The 23,639-nt window shown below is 47.2% G+C and overlaps 1 protein-coding gene across 1 annotated transcript in view; it reads right to left on the bottom strand.

The window, feature by feature from the left end:
• LOC141073761 (olfactory receptor 1f45-like) overlaps positions 1–10,174 on the bottom strand; it is a 46,294-nt gene extending 36,120 nt beyond the window's left edge. Inside the window, exon 1 of the mRNA XM_073561162.1 lies at positions 9,854–10,174. Within this exon, the coding sequence (XP_073417263.1) occupies positions 9,854–10,174 (321 nt within the window). The remainder of the gene's footprint in view (positions 1–9,853) is intronic.
• Between the last annotated feature and the right edge of the window lie 13,465 nt (positions 10,175–23,639).

The following is a 23,639-nucleotide window of genomic DNA, read 5'->3' as shown; positions in this document are numbered from 1 at the left end:
AAGACCTGCTTCAGAGTGTCAAAGAACCGCAAGACACTCTGCACCACATGATCACCACGCTCCCACAGCGGTGCCATGCCCGACAAGAGGGAAATAATAAATCCCACTTTAGCCCGCTCAGAGGGGAATCATGCGGCCAACAGCTCCAGCTGTATAGAGCACTGGCTTACGAAACCCCTACAAGAAGCACTATCACCCGAGAACTTCTTGGGCAGCGGGAGGCGGGACAAAGTCGGGGCAGGGATGGCTGTGGTCACACGGGAGACAGCCTCTGTGGCTGTCTGGACAGCGATCGCAGTAACATCCGCAGCTGAGGCTGAACGCTCGAGAGCCACCAACCTGCCCTGCAGCTGCCGGATGTACTGCAGCAGTCGCTGTTCATCCGCCATTAAGAGCCAGACCCTGGCGCTAGGATAATGTTAGGGCTGGCGGAACGCACCAAATAATAAAGATGGTAATAAGGTGCGTTCGCAGCCCGAGGTCCACCGTGCAGGGGTGGTAACCTGCTGCTCAGTAATGGCGGATGCTATATGGCGGTATACTATAAAGACACACGCGGGTTATCGTCACCCGGTGTGTACGGGGGCGGACTCTGTTGCTTCACAGAGCCGCACTACCACTGAACATAAACGCCGGAGCCTGTTTGTGCTCACAGAGCTCGGCTAAAAGAGCGCACAGCGTACGGCCACAGTACGCTACCCCAAGGACACGGGGTTAGAGTCCCTCTACGCCCACTGAGCGCGCAGCGTCGCTGCCACAAGCGCCGCTAAAGATGCTGGCAGTGGAGTGTGGAGCATGTGCACTGAGGCGTGCTGGATCACTGGTGAGGACCAATGTCTGACTCAAACCCTGACCTACCTACACCTAAGCCTGGGCGCTAGCAGGCTAGGCTGCACAACACATGCGTACCAAGGGTAGGGTTTTCATAATGAGTCAGTCACCAGATGCATACATCTCTCACATTAAAGTCTGTAAATACAGTCTATCCTAGCTCATGGGCGAGCGGCCATGCAAACCTTTTATAGCCACGGGAGTCTGGGACCTTCCTGGCTTCTCGGATGGGCCAATCCGAACACGAGCACGACCTGAGCACGTGACCCTCGATCTCCAATGGGAGATCACTCCACGGGCATGCTCAGTGGCCTGACATGAGGACTTAGTCCCTGGAGAATCTCGCTGCTGAGCAGCATGCATTGTCATAGCTGTGCCAGAGGTGGCAGCAGCAAGCAAACCCACAGAGTTGGCCTGGACAGAGCACCGGGACCAACTAATCTGCTGAGCAGGCTCCACTGCGGCCGAAGAAGAATGGGAGACCGCTGGGTGCAAGGCTCTGGATTCCTGCTGTGCAGTGGCAGGACCCCGATGCCCAACACCCTCCCACTGTGTTGGTGACTTTATTAACATCTGTATCGATGCTCGTCTTACTGAATGCCGACAGGAGAGATGGTTCAAAAGTAGTCGCGGTAACTTTTTCCTACCTTCCTCCCCAGCTAAGGGACCTTTGAGTAGGATCACATGGGAACCAGAACCTGAACCCATGCAGGTGGACACGGTACAGAGACGGGTTAGTGATGCACGCAAAGAACATCGCCTAAAAGAAAATTTATGTTTCTACTGCAGTAAGTCAGGGCACTTCATTATAAACTGCCCCAGCCGGCAGTCATTCACTGTGAGTATTGCGAGAGGAGGTCTGTTGTGTCTGAGCCTCAGGCTGCAGAGAGATCTGCAGCCATAGATATTGATGTCTCAGACTTAAACTCCGTTAGTTCTGAGGCTGATGACTGTGTCAACGCTGCAATTTTTCAAGTTTCCTCAGCGGTGTCCCAGCTGAGCTGTAAGAAGAGCAATTCTCATTGCTTCCTTTCCATCAAACTCTGGGTTGACTCTGTCTGGGTGTCTAGCTCTGCTATGATCAACTCAGGGGCAAGTGGCAATTTTATGGATATCTCCTTTGCTCTGAAACATGGGATACGCTACAGATGGAGACCGTGGATGGCTCCCTGCTGACCTCTGGACCAGTGGATCAGGAAACGGAGCCTTTGAACGTCTTTATGGGTAAAGATCATCAGTAAAAAACTATCTTTTAAGCTTATTTCTTCTCCCCACTTTCCCATTTTTCTAGGGCTACCATGGCTGCAGGCTCAGAACCCTACAATTAACTGGGAGACCAAGGAACTACACTTTCTGGAGAAACAGATGAGTCCAGAAGTTTCAGCTTGCTCTGTTCCTAAAGGAACCATGTCAGTCCCGGAACTACCAGCTGTATACCAGGAATATGCGGATGTGTGTGACAAGAAGAACGCTGACCAGCTTCCCCCTCACCGTCCATATGATTGTCCAATTGAATTATTGCCTGGAGCAGAGATACCTTTTGGTAAGATCTACCCCCTGGCGGGGCCCGAGCTAAAAGCTTTGAAGCACTATATAGATGAAAATCTAGCCAAGGGCTTCATACGCCACTCTTCATCTCCTGCAGGTGCACCCATCTTCTTTGTGAAGAAGAAGGATGGTTCTCTGAGACCCTGCATAGACTATCGGGAACTCAATAAGGTTACTGTTAGAAACCGTTATCCATTGCCTTTGATCCCGGAGTCATTTGAGAGAGGGAGGCATGCCAAAATTTTCTCTAAACTAGATTTCCATGGGGCCTATAACTTGGTCTGTATTAGACCTGGGGATGAATGGAAGACTGCGTTCAGGTCACGCTACGGACACTTTGAATATCTAGTCATGCCATTTGGTCTGTGTAACGCCCCAGCTACGTTCCAACACTTGGTGAATAACATCTTCAGGGATCTCCTAGATACATTTGTCGTGATTTATCTGGATGATATTTTAATTTCTTCTAACTCCACAGAGGAACATCATGGACATGAGAGAATGGTCTTAGAACGCCTAAGACAGAACCATCTTTACATCAAGCTTGAAAAGTGTGAATTCCATAGGACCGAAATTCAATTTCTGGGGTATGTAATGTCTAGACAAGGAATTAGTATGGATGGAAGCAAGACTCAAGCCATAAAAGATTGGCCAGTTCCTAGGAATGTGAAGGAGGTGCAGCGCTTCATCGGGTTTGCCAATTTCTATAGACGTTTTATTAGGAATTTCTCTGAGGTGGTGTCACCTATCACACAACTTACCTGGAAAGAGTCTAGGTTCTCCTGGACCCCTCAAGCCCAAGAAGCATTCTCTGGTCTAAAGGATAATTTTACCATGGCACCTATCCTAGTGCATCCCAACCCCGAACTTGCCTTCGTAATAGAGGTGGATGCTTCAGACTGTGCCGTCAGAGCTATACTCTCTCAAAGAACAGGTGAGAAGAAGGTCTTGCATCCTTGTGCTTTCTTTTCCCAGCGGTTGTCTTTGGCTGAGAGGAACTACGATGTGGGCAATAGAGAATTGCTGGCCATTATTGCTGCCTTCAAGGAATGGAGACACCTTCTGCAGGGAGCTGCACAGCAAATAGTCGTCTTGACAGACCATCGCAACCTTGAATTTATCAGGTCAGCTAAGTGCCTGACTCCTCGCCAGGCTCAGTGGAATCTCTTCCTAAAGCAATTTAATTTTGTAATTTCTTATAGGCCAGGATCGCGCAATGGAAAGGCTGATGCACTCTCTAGGATTCATTCAACAGCGACCCGTCCACTAACTCCTCCTAAGACTATTCTTCCTAACTCTAGATTCCTGGGAGTGATTCATAATCAAAACTGACTTAAGGACATCAAGGAAGCATACCATTCGGATTCTTTGTTGGCACAACCTCCAGGGGACGTAAGGCTTGTCTTTGAGAGTGTGTGGATACAGGGACAACGCTTGTATATACCCGAAACGGTCAGATTGAGAGTATTTAAACTCATCCACGATTCTAAGATAGCTGGGCATAGAGGAGTTCTAAAGACACAAGAATTTCTTTCTCGTTTCTTTTGGTGACATTTCTCCCAACCCTGGTCCCCCATATTATAGAAAGGCAAACCCCCCAACTGCTACACTCATAAACCCCTCTAATCTTATTAATATTCCCTGCATGCCATCTGTCTCTCTTAATTGTGCACTTTGGAATTCTCACTCAGTGTGTAACAAACTCTCCTTCATTCATGACTTTTTCCTTTCTAATTCTCTTAACCTCCTGGCTCTTACTGAAACCTGGATCCAGCAGTCAGACACGACCGATGCTGCTGCTCTTTCATACGGGGGACTACATTTCTCTCATACCCCAAGATCAGACAATAGAGCAGGTGGAGGCGTTGGTCTGCTCCTATCACCAAAATGTACCTTTCAGGTTATCCCTCAACTACCCTCACTAGTCTTCCCTCCTTTTGAGGTCCATGCCGTCAGACTCTACACCCCCTTCTCCATGCGAGTGGCGGTGGTGTATTGTCCTCCCGGCCCCTCCCATCAGTTCCTGGATCATTTTGCCACTTGGCTTCCACATTTTCTCTCCTGTGACATCCCTACCCTCATCATGGGAGATTTCAACATCCCCATTGCTCTTCCCCTCTCCCCATCTGCTACTCACCTTTTATCTCTAACCTCCTTGTTTGGCCTTTCACAGCTTACAAATTCTCCAACGCATGAAGACGGAAACTACCTCGACTTGGTCTTCTCTCGGCTTTGTGCAGTGGATGATTTTGCAAACTCCCCTCTCCCGCTCTCTGACCACAATCTTCATTCATTCTCTATCAAAAACTGCCACGCTGCTCAGGTCACCCCCACTGTCCATACTTATAGAAACGCGCACCCTGCAAACACGTTTCCTGCAGTGGTGCTCCAGGTGCGCCGAACATCTGTGGAGAAAATCCAACCTACCCGAAGATTTCATCCATTATAAGTTTATGCTTAGAACATACAACACATTCCCTTCACCTCTCCAAACAAACCTATTTCAAGACCCTCATCACCTCACTGTCCAATAACCCGAAACGTCTCTTTGACACTTTTCATTCTCCACTCAACCCAAGAGTACAGGCCCCAACCACGGAGCTCCGAGCTGACGATCTGGCCAATTACTTCAAAGAAAAAATTGACCAGATCCGACAGGAAATTATCTCCCAATCACTTCATACCATGCTCTGTCCTCCCTCCCCCACTGCATCTAGCTCACTCTCTGATTTTGAACCAGTCACAGAAGAAGAAGTAAGCAGGCTCCTTGCATCTTCTCGCCCAACCACGTGCACTAGTGACCCATTTCCATCACATCTCCTCCACTCCCTTTCCCCTGCTGTCACCCCTCACCTAACTAAAATATTTAACCTCTCTCTTCTGGTATCTTTCCCTCCTCATTTAAGCATGCCATCATACATCCACTGCTTAAAAAACCATCCCTCAACCAAAACTGTGCCGCTAACTATAGACCTGTCTCTAATCTTCCCTTCATCTCTAAACTCCTGGAACACCTGGTTCACTCCCGTCTTATCCGCTATCTCTTTGATAACTCTCTTCTCGACCCTCTCCAATCCGGTTTCCGCTCTTTACACTCTACTGAAACTGCCCTCACTAAAGTCTCTAATGATCTACTAACAGCTAAATCAAATAGTCATTACTCCATGCTAATTCTCTTGGATCTCTCTGCAGCATTCGACACTGTGGATCATCAGCTCCTCCTCCTCACTGTGTTCCGTTCCATTGGCCTCAAGGACAACGTTCTCTCCTGGTTCTCCTCCTATCTCTCTGACCGCTCCTTTACTGTATCTTTTGCCGGTTCCTCCTCCTCTCGCCTTCCCCTTACTGTTGGGGTTCCTCAAGGATCGGTTCTAGGCTCCCTACTCTTCTCCTTGTACACTGCCCCTATTGGTCAAACAATCAGTAGATTTGGTTTCCAGTACCATCTCTATGCTGATGACACCCAATTATACACTTCTTCTCCTGACATCACGCCAGCCTTTCTAGAAAACACCGGCGATTGTCTAAATGCTGTGTCTAGCATCATGTCCTCACTATATCTGAAACTGAACCTGAAAAAAGACTGAACTCCTTGTGTTTCCTCCCTCTACTAATATACCTATACCCGACATTGCCATTTCTGTGTGTGGTTCCACTATTACTCCCCAGCAACATGCCCGCTGTCTTGGGGTCATACTTGACTCCAAGCTTTCATTCACCCCCCACATCCATTCACTGGCTCACTCTTGTTATCTGCATCTCAAAAACATTTCTAGAATTTGACCTTTTCTTACTTTTGACTCCGCAAAAACTCTTACTGTTTCTCTTATTCATTCTCGTCTCGACTATTGTAACTCTCTTCTAATCGGTCTCCCTCTTACCAAACTCTCCTCTCTCCAATCTGTCTTGAATGCTGCAGCCAGGATCATATTCCTCGCCAATCGTTACACCAATGCCTCTACCTTGTGCCAGTCATTACACTGGCTACCCATCCACTCCAGAATCCAGTACAAACTTATTACCCTCACCCACAAAGCTCTCCATGGCTCAGCACCACCCTACATCTCCTCCCTTGTTTCAGTATACCACCCTACCCGCGCCCTCCGTTCTGCTGATGACCTGAGGTTAGCGTCCTCAATAATCAGAACCTCCCACTCCCGTCTCCAAGACTTTACACGTGCTGTGCCAATTCTTTGGAATGCACTTCCCAGGTCAATACAATTAGTCCCCAATCCCCACAAGTTTAAACGTGCCCTGAAAACGCATTTATTCAGACTGGCCTACTGCCTCAACATATTAACCTAATCTATCCCTGGGTGGCACAGTCAAAAATTTTACCATAACCAGGTTCCCCGCATCATGTTCCCACATGCTTTATGCATCCATTAGCCCTCTGTGTCTGTAATGTTACACACTTAACATTATGGCTGGTCCAAAAAATCAGGGCAATTGTTACCACCCACCTTTTGTGTCTCCCCGTTTTCCTCATAGATTGTAAGCTTGCGAGCAGGGCCCTCAGTCCTCTTGGTATTTGTTATAATCTATGTGATTATTGTTATGCTGTAATGTATATTGTCTGTACAAATCCCCTCTGAAATGTAAAGTGCTGCGGAATATGTCGGCGCTATAGAAATAAAATTTATTATTATTATTATTATTTGGTGGCCCACTAACAGAAAGGATGTTTTAAACTATGTCACTTCATGTGAAGTCTGTGCAAGATGCAAAACACCACGCTTCTCGCCAACGGGTCTATTGCAACCGCTTCACGCCCGTGGGGATCCATTTCTATGGATTTCATTGTGGAGTTATCAACCTCTCAAGGGAAGAACACCATTCTAGTGGTGGTGCATCGGTTAACAAAGGCAGCTCATTTTATTCCCTGTGTCGGCTTACCCACTGCAAAACAGACATCAGATTTGATGATTCAGAATGTGTTTCGCTTGCATGGAGTACCAGATGAGGTTATTTCAGGTCAAGGGGTGCAATTCACTTGAAGGTTTTGGCGGAATTTCTGTGCTGTATTGGACATTAAAGTAAACCTTTCTTCTGGTTTTCATCCCCAGACTAATGGACAGACAGAACGGACCAATCAGACCCTGGAGCAGTATCTCCGCTGCTTTATCTGCCACCTACAGGATGGCTGGGTGGATCTACTTCCACTAGCTGAGTTCTCCTATTACAACTCACAGAGCGCCTCCACTAAGCAGTCTCCTTTTTACGCCAATCTAGGTGACCATCCTAACATTCTTCCTCGATTTCCCATAGATACGCCTTTTCCGGCAGTGGCTGAAAGAATCACGTCTTTACAAAAGAATATTGATCTTCTAAAGGAAAATCTGGAATTGGCTCAAACAAGGTATAAGAAAGCAGCAGATACATTTCGTAAACCTGCACCAGCTTTCAAGATAGGAGACTTGGTTTGACTGTCAACCAGAAATCTTAACTTAAAAATTCCATCTAAATTGAGACATTAGTACATTGGACTCTATAAGATCAGTAAAATTATAAGTGCCATTGCTTGTCATCTTCAACTGCCCAGAACTGAGAATCCACCCTGTCTTTCATGTTTCCCTACTAAAGGCTGCAATCCCCAATACGTTTCCTGGACGTTCTTCTCCTCGCCCTGACCCAGTGCTGGTCGATGGTCAGGAAGAATTTGTGGTGGAAAAGATTCTAGATTAGAGGTTGTACAGAGATCGGTTACAATACTTGATTAAATGGCAGGGCTACCCAGTGGTGGACAAATCATGGGAACCAGTCAGTAACATTAATGCTCCTCACTTACTCTGCCATGTACTTCATCAGCGGTACCCAGACAAGCCTGGTCTGAGGGCATCCGGAGGCTGTCCCTAAGGGGGAGTAATGTAAGGTTCTCAGTCTCTTTTGACATGTTTTTTGAAACTCAGTTTTTCCGTCGGCCATTTTGCTTTCTGTCTTGCGCAGCTATCTTGCCCTCAGTTAGTATGGAGTTTCAAGCTTTCATGTTCCCGCCCTGATTCTCTCCCTCTTGCCTCTTAAGCAGCCTCAGCTGAGCAATCAGTGCTTCAGAATCAAGTCTGCAGTTAGTCTGTGACCTGGCCCCTGGAAGCCTTGGATTTGGTACTCCAGCCATCTGCTGCTGATGAACTTGGGAACACTTGTGGACAGTGGAAACCTGTTGCCTGCTAAATCCACATTTGCAAGGGAAGTAACAGAGACCATGAACCTGTTGTGGAAGTTCTGCTGTGCTTAAAGTTTACTCTTGCCTGCTGTGTCTCCTTCCTTTGTATCTGTAAAACTGTGTGAACCCTTTTGCTTACTTGTATGAAGTAATACAAGTCCTTCCTAATCAAACCTGTGTCTCCTGTGTTTTCCTCACACCCAAGCACAAGATGCTATATGAATCGTACACAGTACATCACAAGCAGTCTGGAGTGCCTGAAAACCTCCTATAGTACCTAGCAGTGCGAGGAAGGACGTCACCTGTTTCTTGGTGCAGGGGTGGGCCAGGATGCGATGGCATCCACTTTCTCAGGCTCTGGCTTCAGAACCCCCCCTGCCTACCCAGTGACCCATCACCATGGGTCAGATATTCTAGGTGGTTCTCCCAGATGGGACTGAAGATGGCTATATCGTCCAGGTACTCCAGGTACGCAGCCGCGTACCCTTCAAGTCCCTGGAGCAGCATGTTGACCATCCATTAAAAAGTGACAGGGGCATCACGGTGGACTCATAGTCCAAACGGGGTGAAAAAGGCAGAGCACTCTCGGTCCTCGCAGGTCAGAGGGATCTGCAAATATCCCCAGATCAGATCCATGATGATCAGGTGCTTAGTCCCGGAAAACTGATCAAGCAGGTCATCGATGCGTGGCATATGGAATGCATGTGTGACTGTGACAGCATTGAGCCCCCGGTAGTCCATGCAGAAACGGGTTGTTCGGTCCTTTTTGGGGACTAGGACTACAGACGTTACACTGTTGGGCTGGATCACCCCTATTTTCATCTCGTCAATCTCCTAGCGCATCTGCTGCTGCACCTCGAGAGAGACCCGATATGCTGACCACCGGATTGGGGGGAGATCCCCAGTGTCCACGTGATGGACAGCCAACTGGGTCCTTCCGGGAAGGCTGCTGAACAGCTTCTGGAAGGAGCGTAGAGTATTCACCAGCTAGGACCATTGGTCCCTGGTAAGCTGATGGCCATCCTCTACGTCCACAATGGATCCACCTGCCGTGGCTTGCGTGTGCAGATCCAGGAGGGTTTCGGCCTCTCCTTCCTTGAGAAGGTTGCACAGAAAGAGTGCGCAGGTCTCCCGCTCATGACGGGCTTTGATCATGTTCACATGGAAGGCCTTCCTCCTTCCACAGGCATGGTTTAGGGTGACCAGGTACGTGACGTCATTGAGCCGCTGGTGCAAGAGGTACAGGCCCTCCCAGGCTGCCTGAAGCTTGTCCTGTGGTACGGGGACCAGTACTCACACTTTTTGACCCACCTGATAGGTCTTTTCACAAGCATTCTGGTCATACCATCGCTTCTGGTCAACCTGAGCCTGGGCCATATTGTCTTCCACCATCCGCGGCAAGGCCGTCATTTTATCCTGGAAGCGCACAACGTACTCAACAGCCGACACTTCAGAGGTGGCCAAGTCTCCTTCCCATGCTTCTTTCACCAGAGCAAGGGGCCCTCGTACACGCCGCCCATACCGGAGGTGGAAGAGGGCGACCCCCGTTGAGACCTGTGGAGCCTCCCGGTAGGCAAATAGTAGGTGTGGGAGGTACCGCTCCCAGTTGCTCCTGTAGGAGTCAACCAACATCTTAAGCATCTGCTTGAGGGTGCCATTGAACCACTTGCACAGACCTTTAGTCTGTGGATGGTATGGACTAGCCACCAGATGTTGCACCTGTATTTGTTTACAAAGGGACTCCATCAGCTGAGACATGAACTGTGTCCCTCGGTCAGTGAGCATTTCCTGGGGAAATCCCACTCTGGAGAAAATCTCCAGTAAAGCTGTGGCCACCTTGTCGGCCCGAGTGGAGGAGAAGGCTAGCGCTTCCGGGTGGCATAATCCACTACCCTTAATATGTAGCATTTCCCGGAGCAGCTGGGAACGGACAGCGGTCTGATGAGATCCACAGCCACCCTCCAGAAAGGCTCATCAATGATGGGCAATGGCACAAGTGGGGCTTTGGGGCGCCGCCCCGCCTTCCCCACTCTGACAGGTTTCATTTTAGGCCAGTACAAATGCTCGGCTAGCCTGGCCTTGGTCTTAGCGATCCCTAAGTGTCCGGCCATCGGAACCTCATGTGCGATCTGCAACAACTCCGCCCAGAAGGATAGGGTACCACTAACTGTTGGTCCCTAGGCCATTCCTCTAGTAACTCTTGCTGAAACGACACCCGCTACAGCCGTCCCTGGTCCCAGACCACCTGCTCAATGTCTGAGTCCTTGAAAGGCTGTGACGCCTGCTCCTTAAGGGCCTTCAGGCTGTCGTCAGATTCCAAGGCAGCCTAAAACCCATGACTACAAAAATGCAGTCACAAGGACAAACAGTCGCACTCCCCCCTGGAGTCTTTGACTTTTCTTCAATTGCGGTGAAGCATTATTTTGGTGATTGAAAAATTAATAAAAATTTCTATGCAATGAATATGCATCTATAAGTGCGACTGTTTGTCCTTGTGACTGCATTTTTGTGGAATAAAAATCCACGTTCAGTCTGCAACAACATAACGTCTTTTTCTCTTTTGCTGAAACCCCTGACTAGACGTGGCCAGAACGGACGAAACTGCCACGTCTTCTGTCAGTTCCCCAGGACCCATCTCCAGGCCTCCCTCTGGCTCAGCCGCCACTTGGTCGGAAGGGGAAAGGCCGTCAGACCTCCGTGAGACTCCTTGGGCTCCAGCACTCCCACTTTTGTTGACAGCGGCCACGACCGCTGTAACCCTGGGTAGTGCCTGCCTCCCCTCGGCTCCCACACAAGTCGCCGAGTCAGGTGGACCAACCTAGTCTGCTGGCATCTTGGGTGTGGGAACCTCCTGCCCCAGGGCCTTACCTTGAAGCTCCTCCTCTCCTTAGCCCCAACCCCACTGGCACGTTCCCCTTCCTGCAGCTGTGCAGAACCCAGCAGTTTGGACTCATCTAGAGGCCCTACAATCCCTGCAGCAGCCACTCTCACCAACTCTGGTTCTAGCCTTGCAGCTACCTGCTCCCTACTTCTCCCTTCTGAGCACATTGTCTCATCACACCGACCCATGTCTTCTGGCCCCATCTCATCTGCGCATGCTGCATGTGTCCTGTCAGCGCAGGAGTGACTCTCAGCTCCCACCTCCCCCCTTGACGCAGAAGAACAGGCAACACACAACATTACTAGCATTGAACAAATCAAGACACAGTGGGGGACCAGGACTTGGGGTCTCAGTAGCCACATACTGTGACACTATCCACCCCAAATCTGTCCCAAGTAAAACATTTGCGGGAATATTCGCTGACACTCCCACCTCCCTCATTCCTCTCCCGGCGCCCCAGTCTAGATGAACCCTGGCGATGGGCAGCACCGGTTTGACGTCTCCAATCCCGGATATGGCGAGGGTTTTTCCAGGTATCAAGTCCTGGGGGGACACCATCTCAGGCTGCACGAGGGTCATCTCAGCGCCGGTGTCCCGCAGTCCCATAGCAAAGACGTGGTTTACGGTGATGGCCTGGTAATTGTCACGGGACCATCTTTATTGTACTCCTAATTCCTGTGACGCCCTCGATCACATGTAAAAAAAAATAAAATAATAAACCTAGACAAATACTCCTTATTTCGAAGTAATCCATTTAATAACGAGTGTCCCACAACAATCTCCAGTGTAGAGCTGTCACATCAGGAGATAACACACTGACAGGAGATAATGGCTCCTGCAGTGTTATTACTGAGGGTTCCCTGGAGTTCATGCTCTCACTTTACGGCACTGCTGCGTGAGAATTTTCCCATGCAGCGGGGCCGCAAGTAACAGCATGAACTCAGGTGACCTCTGACGGCGGAGTGATCCACTGCGGGAGGATACCTTCCGTCATTGTATCACCGGAGGCCCCTGGAGAGCGGTCACAAATGCCTCAGATCCACAAAAAGAATTGACATGCTGCAGAAAATAAAATGCTGCAAATCTGCGTGTATTTTTCCGCAGCATGTGCACACCAATTCTGAGTTTCCCATTGACTTACATTGGTTGTGCACTACACTGCGGATTTGATGCAATTCCGTGCGTCCAAAAATGCTGGGGATCCGCATCAAAATCAACAACGTGTGCATATAGCCTTAGAATTAGAAGATAATTTGAACTGGAGTCTGATGTTTGCAATCATGGGGATGACAATCAGGTGTGACTGCGCGACCTGTTTTATTTAACCCCTTCACCCCTGACCAGGCCAATTTTTTAGAGTTCTGACCACTGTCAATTTATGAGGTCATAACTCTAGAACGCTTCAGCGTATCACGGTGATTCTGAGACTGTTTTTGAGTGACATATTGCACTTTATGATAGTGGTAAAGTTTCTTTGATATGACGTTTATTTGTTGAAAAAATAGAAATTTAGTGAAAATTTTGAAAATTTTGCAGTTTTCAAACTTTTAATTTATATGCCATGAAATCAGAAAGTCATATCGCGCAAATAGTTAATAAATAATATTTCCCACATGTCTACTTTACATCAGCACAATTTTGGTAACATATTTTTTTGTTAGGAAGTTATAAAGGTTAAAAGTTGACCAGCAATTTCTCATTTTTATAACAAAATTTTCAAAACCATTATTTAGGGTCCACCTCACATTTGAAGTGACTTTGAGGGGCCTATATGATGGAAAATACCCAAAAATGACACCATTCTAAAAATGGCACCCCTCAAGGTACTCAAAACCACATTCAAGAAGTGTATTAACCCTTCAGGTGCTTCATAGGAATTTTTGAAATGTGGAAGAAAAAAAAATAAACATTTACCGTACTTTTCTTTCACAAAAAATTTCCTTTAGACCTAATTCTTTTTTTACTTTTGCAAGGGTAGCAGGAGAAAATGGACCATACAATTTGAGGTGCAATTTCTCCTGAGAGCGCAGATACCCCATATGTGGGGGAAATCTACTCGAAAGGAAAGGAGCGCCATTTCACTTTTTGTAAAATATGCTGGAAGAATTAGTGGTTGCCATGTCACATTTGGCGAGCCCCTGATGTGCCTAAACAGTGGAAACCCCCCCACAAGTGACACCATTCTAGAAACTAGACCCCTTATGGAACTTATCTAGATGCATTGAGCACCTTGAACCCACAGGTGTTGCACAGAAGTTTATAACGTAGAGCCATGGAAATAAAAAAAAAATCATATTTTTCTCACAAAAATCTATTTTAGCTGCAGATTTTGAATTTTCACAAGGGCAAAAGGAGAAAATGTACCCCAAAGCTTGTTGTGCAATTTCTCATGAGTTCACCGATAACTCATATGTCATCGAAAACTACTTTTGAGGCACAGGGCAATGATCAGAAGAGAAGTAGCGCCATATTACAGTGCGGATTTTGCTGCACTGGTTTGGTGGTGCCATGTTACATTGGCAGAGCCCTTGAGGTGCCAGAACAGCAGAACCCCCAATAAAATGACCCCACTTACCCCATTAAACCTCTCAATAAATTAATCTAGGGGTGCAGTGATTATATTGATGTAAGGGAGGTCCAAGACTGTGGTAATGGCCAAGCCCTCCGGTGTATCTGAGCCGCCTCCTCTCACATGAAAACAGCATTCTTTAACCAACATACCTGTGTCTTCTGTCACTGCGCCATCAAGGATACCACTGTGGTGCTGAAGTTATTCTACCATTGGTTTTGCAAGAATTGAGACACAGTCAGGTTCAAGTGCAGCAAATCAAATGTTACTTGAACATCTTGACAGCACATTCTTGTCAGGAACAACATCAACAACAAGTTCCATGCAGTTCTCATCCTGTTCTTTCCCTATGCTTAGTTCCATATCCTCCAGTATATTACGGGGTAATAGCACCTTAGGCGGTACAGCAGCATTCTCTCTGCATTGAGGGTCTTGTTGCAGCAGCTCCCCAGGCAAGCATGTAGGCTGGGCTGAGTGCAGTAACTTATACCTCTGGGCTTGTGACATCACTAAAGGGGCTGGTTTACGTGCACCCTTCCCTATCTCAGAGTTACAGATTTGGTTCTGAAAACTTATAACGATCATAACTGGGCTTGAGACCCTAGCAGAATATCGGCAGAACCATCATTCATCTTATATTAAAATTAGCTTCCTAATGAGCCCAAACTCCGGCGGTCTATTCACCTCTGTTCACGAGAAATCCATTTCTCTGGTTCTGTTGGCACTGGAACCGGGAAAAACACGGGCTGCGAAGCTCGTTGATGCATGTCCAAGATATGTAATTTTTATATTTCTATCATAAACTCATGTCGCTTTATGACCAAATGATTAGATTCTAAGGGCCTTCCTTTGGGAGGAGGGAAATCACTCACTGGTATCTCAGGCTACAAAGAGTGTGTGTGAAGAGGGCTGAGGGGGGAGGAGGGAGTGATACAGGCTGCAGGTCCGACAGGCAGGGCGGAGGAAAGGGGGGTCAAACCCTCACCACTGGTATGGCAGAGTTCAGTATGTGAATAGAAGTTTCTGGAATGTTCCAGAAGGTGTGATACTAGGAAAATCATAGATCATATTTCACATTATCGTGACACCTCCCCCTTCTAGAGTGCGCTAAGGAGGCAGAACTCGTCGGTACTCATCCATGCACACTTCAGCGGGTTCGCCCCGGTGGGACAACCCATCGGCATTTCCATGCTTGCTGCCCATTTTGTGTTGTACGGTAACGTACTGCTGGAGGGCAAAGCTCCAGCATAGCAACCTTCCATTGGTTCCAGACACGGTGTGCAGCCAGCTCGGGGGTTGTGGTCGGTTACCACCTTGAAGGCGTGCCCGTACAGGTAGGGCTGCAAACGTTGCTGTGCCCAGACCATGGCCAGGCACTCCTTCTCGATGGTGGAGTATGCCACTTCCCTTGTCAGAAGTTTCCGGCTCAGGTACAACACGGGGTGCTCTTGGTTCCCCGAGTCGACCTGGCTGAACACAGCACCGAGGCCAAACTCGCTGGCGTCAGTCTGCACTAGGAATGGGTGACTGCTGTTAACTGCTTTCAACACTGGAGAGTTGCACAGGGCTGTTTTCAAGGCTCGGAAGGCTGCCTCTCAGCCATCTGTCCAATCGACTGTTTGGGGTACCTTCCACTTGGTGTGGTCCGTCAAGGGTCTTGCAAGGGTGCTATAGTCCTGTACGAACCACCTATTGTACCCTGCAGTGCCCAAGAAGGACATCACCTGTTTGTTGGTCCTGGGGGTGGGCCAGGACATGATTGTGTCCACTTTCTCCATCTCTGGACTCATGGAACCCCCGCCTACCTGATGTCCCAGGTAGTGGATCTGGCTCATGCCCATTTGGCACTTTCCCGGCTTGATGGTCAGACCTGCCTGGTGAATATGCTTGAGCACCTCCTGGAGATGCTGAAGGTCTTCCTCCCAGGTGGAACTTAAGACGGCAATGTCGTCCAGGTATGCCCCAGCATTCTTCTCAAGTCCCCGAAGCAGGTGGTTGACTATCCGCTGGAAAGTGGCAGGGGCATTTTTCATGCTGAATGGCATGACCATGGACTCGTGCAGTCCAAAGGGGGTGATAAAGGTGGATATTTCCTGTGCTGCAGGGCTCAGGGGAATCTTCCAGTATCCCCGACTCAAATCCATGATGGATATGTATTTTGTGCTCGCCAACCGCTCAAGCAGATCCTCAATGTGCGGGATCGGGTGTGCATCAGAGGTTGTGATGGCATTGAGCCCCCTGTAGTCCACGCAGAACCGGGTTGTCCAATCTTTTTTAGGCATGAGGACTACAGGTGAGGCACACGTGCTCTTGGACCGTTGAATCACCCCCAGCTGTAACATCTCATCCATCTCTTGGCGCATAACCTGCTGTACCTCCTCAGAGGTCCACCTCGTGGACCGCTAATTCAGTCCGTCCTGGTCGGTTTGAGATCACAGCCCGGAAGAGTTCCAGTGTGGTCAACAACTGCGACCACTGGGGTACGGTTAACAAGTCGCTTACGTCCATGTCCTCAATGGACCCACCGGCCTTGGCTTGGGCCAGCATGTCCAGTAGGGGGTCTTCCTCCCTGGGGATTTCTACAGACCCATCAGCCAACGCTGGCTATGGGCACTACCTCCCCATCCACCCCCAACATTTCAGGAGCAGTGCTACTTATGGGCCAGTTACCTTCCTCGGTGGCACTGATCAATGGCATTGCATCATCTTCCTCAGGGTTCCCATGCACTTCCCCATTTCCTGTAGCACCGGTATTTACCCCTGCTAGGGGTTCCTCAGCCATCTCACTCCGCAGAGCGACGTGCCTGAGCACTCCTGTACCTGTGACACATCAACCTTTGCAGAAAAATGGTTATCAGGTTCAGTTGACACATTTACATTATCATCAGCATCTTTCCTCGGGAAAAAAGAGTTATCAGATACATCATTACTTGATAAATCATTGTCAGGTGACACATTAAGTTTCCCATCATCAATATCATCAGGGTTAGCATTACCCGAATTATCAGATTGGGGAGGGGTGCCAGGGACGTAGTATGCAACCATCCTCCCCAAATCAGTCCCCAACAAAACATCAGTGGGCAGGTTTTCGGACACCCCCACTTCCTTCACCCCGCACCCAGCACCACATGCAATGAAAATCCGGGCCATCGGCAAGGGGCAGCGGACACCCCCAATCCCGGCGCGGTTAGGGCTTTCCCATCAATCATCTCTTCATGGGTCACCAGTCCGGGTTGAATGAGGGTTCGTTCGGCCCCAGTGTCCTTGCAGCCTCTAGCGAGACTGGCCCCCACACGGATGTGCTGCACGTTGTCATCCATCCTCCCAACCACCCCACCCACCAAAAGAACAGATGCGTTGGGCCCAGGAGCCTTGGCTGGGGGGTTCTTCTGCCTCTCCGGACAGGTGGGGAATCTAGAATATATCCAGCACTGAGATGACTAGTCCGATTGCAGGCAAAACACTTGCGAATGTCTTAAGTAGGCCTAGTGTTGGCAAAAGAGACAGGGCCTCCGGAGGGTTGGCTGGCACAGACACTGGGGTTGGTTGCAGGCTTACCCCCTCTCCAGCTGGTGGTGACTGGCTTCCGTGTCTCCGGTTTCTGGTTGGCCTCATAGGTGTCGGCGATCTGCGCTGCTTTGTCCGCATTCGTTGGCTCTCAGTCCAGTATGAACTGTCGGACCTCAGGTGGCCAAAGATTTAAGAACTGGTCTTTGATCATCAGGTCTTTCAGCAGTTCAAAGGTGGTCACTGACAGTCCGTGGATCCACTGGTCAAAGTGGGTCCTGAATCCTTGCACCACATCGGTACAACTGTCGTGTGGGCCATATAGGAGGTTCCGGAACTTCTTGCGGTATACCTAAGGGGTTTGCTGGTATTTGGCAATCAGGGCCTGCTTGATGCCTCTATTTTCGCTAGTAGCTTAGACACATCCCCCCCTCTAGATCCAAGATCTACAATATCAATCCTTTTGATGGTAAGTAGCCTAGAGTTACATTGATGGTGCCGTCTGAAATGCCTAGGAAGGGTCTTCAATGTAGAGGTATCTGTCACAGTTTTGGCTTTCTCTATATCTAGGCAATGCTCACGGACCCTAACTTTTAGCTCCCGACTTGTCATTCCTATGTAAATTTTCCCACATGGGCATTCTGCATAGTACACGACCCCCTTAGATGAGCATGTAATGTGGGCCCTAATGTCGAACTTCCTAGACTGATCAAAATTGAAGAAAACCAACCCGTTTCTCATGTTAGCACAACCCTTACAAAGGCCACAAGGGAAAAACCCTTTACGTTCAGGATTTTTCTTGCTCCTCTCCTTTCCTTTGGAATCATATGAACTGTGTACCAAAATGTCCCGTAGGTTGGGGGCCCGTTTTGCCACAAAAGAAGGGATAGCAGGTAGACATTGTTTGAAAATGGAGTCAACCAAGTATTTTCCAGTGTTTTTCAACAATTTTTTTTAAGGTCAGACCACCTACTGTTATAGTTTGTAATAAATCTTACCTGCTTGTTGCTCTCATCCTGCAGTATGATGGGCTGATTTTTATACAAAAGTTGGTCTCTTGGTGTATTCTTGGCTCTCCTGTAACCCCTTTGAATAGCCCGATGGCTATATCCACGATCTTGAAAACGCCTTCTCAAGATTCTAGATTGTTCTTCAAATTGTGACTCTTCGGAACAGATCCTTTTGACATGCAAAAATTGTCCAATTGGTATACCCTGAATTGCTGATTTTGGGTGGGCTGATGCGGCATGTAACAGTGAATTGGTTGATGTAGGTTTCCGATAGATAGTGGTAGATAAGCACCCATTTGGGAGTGCTGAAATGGATAAATCCAAGAAGTCGATATTATGTCCAAATTTGTATGTTAATCGGATGTTCTGGTCATTACTATTAAGTTGGTTCATAAATGACTCCAGGTCCACAATTGGTTCTTCCCAGATGAACAGATGGCACACTATTGGTGTTTTTTATTGCTAGCACCTTATGACTAGAAATTTATTATTCTGTAAATAGACATTTGAACATGTTATACTTATGGTTAGGATAGCTTTAATACATGACATAAGTATATGTTTTAGTCAAGCGATAGTTCACAATAATATGTGTACACAGTTTCACATAGTATTTCCTTCACATTTTTTATATTTAGTCTTCCCTTTTATGTGGTTGTGCGCATGCAGGGTATTCAGAGCCGCTGGTATGCATGAAGCGGTCAGTAGTGATTCAGGAGCGCACGGATTCCTTTGAGGACCTGGTGTTCCAGATCACATGACCGCCGACTTGCATTCCAATTGGATGACAGGACTCATGTGATCCCGCGCATACGCCATGAGTGCCACTTACTTCAATCAGGAATAGGACCTTCCATTTGCACCGCGCAGGCGCTGACACCATCTGGATTCAGCCGGTAACATTCACACAGGTTTAAGCAATCATTTAGTAATCACATTAGCGAGACCTCTATTTAAACCGGATAGCCCCCTGCAGTATAGTGCAGCAGACACAGACACACACAGCACAATATAGTGCAGTTCTCAAATACACAGACACACACACAACACAGTATAGTGCAGTTCCCCCATCCACAGTATAGTGCAGCAGACACAGACACACATAACATATTATAGTGCAGTTCCCCAATACACTGTATAGTGCAGCAGACACACACAACACAGTATAGTGCAGTTCCCCACACACAGTATAGTGCAGCAGACACACACAACACAGTACTTTATAGTGCAGCCCCCCCCACACACACACACTATAATGCATACATACATACACACACTGACAATACTTACCTCTCCTCCTCATTCTCCTCACTGCTCTCAGTACTCTGGCTTCTGCAGAGAATCTCATCAGCTCAAACGCTGAGTCACAGGCAGAAGGGGAGTGATGGGAGAGGGAGCGTCATCTGACGCTCTCGCCTCCATCATTGCTTTCAACAGTGTCGGTGTCTATGATGCTGGTAAGTTGAATACGGGGGCAGCGCAGGGTCCCTCTTACTCAGGGGCCTTATAACGGCACTATTAGCGGCACACCACTGACTAGGGGCCCCTGGAGGAGCCAGGGCCCTAGGCAGCTACCTGGTCTGCCTGCCCCTAATGCTGGCCCTGCCTAAGTGTAGAAATCTCATTATACAGATCTCTCTACCATCTCCTCATATAATTGTTATAAAGTCGCTCCTGAGCTCTTCCAAACCGAATAACTCCAACTCTGATAAGCCAATTTCTGCAGTCACCCATTCCTTTAATAAAATTGGTCGGTCTCCTCTGCTGCCGCTCTAGTTTAGCTCCGTTCTTTTTATACACTGGAGACCAAAATGTACCCAGTATATAAATGCGGAAATCCCTCCCTACTATTAATCATTTAAATAGCACTAATATATTCTGCAGCCCTCTACAACTCAGAGGTTACATGTACAGACAATATCAGACATCACTGTATAAGTCCAGATACAAAGTGCTACTGAGTGCATGGAGGGTGCGGGAACAGGGGATAGGGAAAGGAGATTTAAGGAAGGAGTTAGGATGGTAGAACAGAGAACAAGTCTAAGATATGGGAGTGAGAGATTGGGTTTATGGAAGATGTCAGTCAGTGGGTGAGCGTGATAAATGTATGCTGCACTCTGTAGTGAATGGGTAGCCAGTGCAATGACTGGCACAGGGTGGGGGCATAGGTGCAGCAGCTGGATAGATTTGTATTGAGAAATTCCCTATTAGCATCTCTTACAAACCCTTCAATATTTTGTCTCATCCTTTCCCTCATTTTTTTTTTATATTTTGATTTCTAACACTACCATTTTTGAGTCTCTTACTATTTATGTAGTTGAAGAATATTTTTGGATTATTCTTACTTTCTTTGGTTATGAGTCTTTCTGTCTCAATCTTTGCTGTACTGATTAGTTTTTGCATTTTTACACAATTTATTATTTTTCTGTATTTCATCTCTTATCACCTCCCACTTGTATTTCCTCATCTCCTCCATTTTGTGTTATTTCCTCATCATTACCTTCTTGCTTTAATTCCCCAAACACTTTCTTTTTGTCATTCATTGCACTAATTACAGCTCCGTCCTTACGGCCCCTTTACGATACATCTTATAACAAGAAACATGAAAACTTATTATTTTCAGACCACTATTACTCCATAACATTAGACATTCTGTATGGTCTGTTTGTTAATAATAGATCGATAAATGCCCCTGCTTTGTAGGTTCCTGCACCAGTTGTGAAAAAAATGAATTTCAGTGTAGGGAATTGCAAGGCAATGAGGATCCCTGACGGGGGTTGCGATCTTGCGTATTTTGGCCAAGTTTGGTGCTTTGTAGGATGCAGCCAGGCTCTGTAGTATTGGTGGGAGGATTTAAGGTGTCTGTTCCTGGTGGGAAGAATTAGGGTGTCTGTTCTTGGTGGGAGGATTTAGGGTGTCATTTCCTGGTGGGAGGGATTAGGGCGTCAGTTCCTGGGGGAGCATTTAGGGTGCCTGTTACTGGTGGAAGGACTTAGGGTGTCTGTATCTGGTAGGAGGATTTAGGGTTTCTGTTCCTGGTGGGAGGAATTAGGGTGTCTGTTCCTGGTCGGAGGAATTAGGGTGTCAGTTCCTGGTGGGAGGAATTAGGTTATCAGTTCCTGGTGGGAGGAATTAGGACTTCTGTTCCTGGTGGGAGGAATTAGGGTGTCAGTTCCTGGTGGGAGGAATTAGGGTTTCTGTTCCTGTTGGGAGGAATTAGAGCGTCTGTTCCTGGTGGGCTGAATTAGCACGTCAGTTAATGGTGGGATGAATTAGGGTGTCAGTTCCTGGTGGGAGGAATTAGGGTGTCAGTTACCGGTGGAAGAAATTAGGGTGTCAGTTCCTGGTGGGACGTATTGGGGTGTCAGTTCCTGGTGGGAAGAACTAGGGTGTCAGTTCCTGACTTACACAGTGCTGGGCAACACAACTGATCTAACAGTATTGGCGTGACCCACGAGCTGTGCATGGGGCATCACTCGTTTCTGTGTAACTGGGGCCTTATACAAGTCTTATCCATGTACATTTACTCCATGAATGTTCGCTGTGTGAGCAGAACTTTGTTTCATCAGTAATTTGCACCTGTGCTGCCTCCACCTTCATCATAGGGTTGCTGCATCCCATAGTGCATTAGTATTGTGACCTGGTGTTTGGTACGGCAGGGCTTGTAATGTACACCATGCACACATCCAGCACAACAGTGTACACCCCAAAACAGGTGGTCAACGATTACAGACAAGCAAAAAGATAAGCACTGTGCGGCATGGTGAATAACTATAGTAAGTTCATTTTCCTCCAAAAGTCATAGAGGTAGAGAATTGAGCCCCAATAATGACAGTGACGATAAATAAAGTGGGGAGGAATTAATATCAGTCTCTCCCTTTCAAAGTCAGTGAATCCAAAGTCAAAAACTTTAGACAAAATAGCTTGGAACAAAACACTCACCGTCTCACGCAATCACTTAAAATAAAACACTCACAAAACACTCTCAAGCACGCTCACTCGCTTAAAACAAAACACTCTCAAGCACGCTCACGCTTAAAACAAAACTCTCTCAACCATGTTCACTCATGTCTTCAGATCCTTTACAGATGCTTTATCCTTAGTTTGTAAAGGTTGTGGTTCCCGAGCTGCTATGTCACTGCTTAATGATCAATGATGTACATTTTCATCTTAGCTTGCTAAGCAAGGTATGAAGTTTGCTCAGGAGCTGAGGCGGCTTTATATCGGGCAGATGCCGGCTGTAATACGTAGCTGCTGAAGGCCCATGTCTGAAGAATATGGAGGCTATAATTTCTTGCCAATTAGCTATCATATCCGGTTCAAGATTATAGTCCTCTTACAAAGTGTGAAGCTAAGACAGGAAACCATTTTCAGTAGGTGGCCGGCCAAGCTAAATTCATGTCTCCAGCAGATATCTGGGACCAAGCTACACATAGCAGGATGGATACCTATTGAGAGTGTAAGTTGATGCAAGTGAGGAGACGGTACCGCATGATCCCTCTGATGTAATGCAGATGTCAGGTGAGGTGTGGATTCATCACACCAGGTAACAGCCATGTTAGTCCTCCTATGATGCCCATCCACTGGCGATTTTGCAATATACTAAAAAAGTGTGGTAGTGCAGTGTATTATATCAGCGATCAAACGGTCACAGGTTCCAGTTTTCGAATTAAAAAAAGTTTAATAAAAAGAAATTAAAGATTTACAAAAACTTAAATTATCCTGTCTTCGCCTTTCGAATGTGAAAAATATATATATATATAATTAATTGGTATAGTCATGTCCAAAAAGCTATCAAACTATCAAATTATTTAAACTGTACGTTAAACGCTGAAAAGAAACAAAAAATAAAACCGAATTCTTATTTTCCAGTTGCCACATTTCTGCCCAAAAAATGTTGTATGCGCCTCAAAATAGTATTAATGACAACATCAGGCGGGGTGCAAAAAAACCAAGCCCTCAAACATCACCAAAATATAGATCTGAAAAAAGTTTTTCAAATTTCAGATTTTTTCTTTTACCACTAAAATAATTAAAAAAAAAATTGTACTAATTTGATATTGACAGAACCATATTAACCTAGAGAATCATATCACCGGGTCATTATTACCACATAATGAAAACCGTATA

The sequence above is a fragment of the Dendrobates tinctorius genome, unplaced genomic scaffold, assembly GCF_039654945.1.
Source record: "Dendrobates tinctorius isolate UK_male_01 unplaced genomic scaffold, ASM3965494v1 ptg000315l, whole genome shotgun sequence".
Lineage (NCBI taxonomy): Eukaryota > Metazoa > Chordata > Amphibia > Anura > Dendrobatidae > Dendrobates > Dendrobates tinctorius.
Note: the sequence above shows the minus strand (reverse complement) of the source record. Positions and strands in the feature narration are given on the sequence as shown.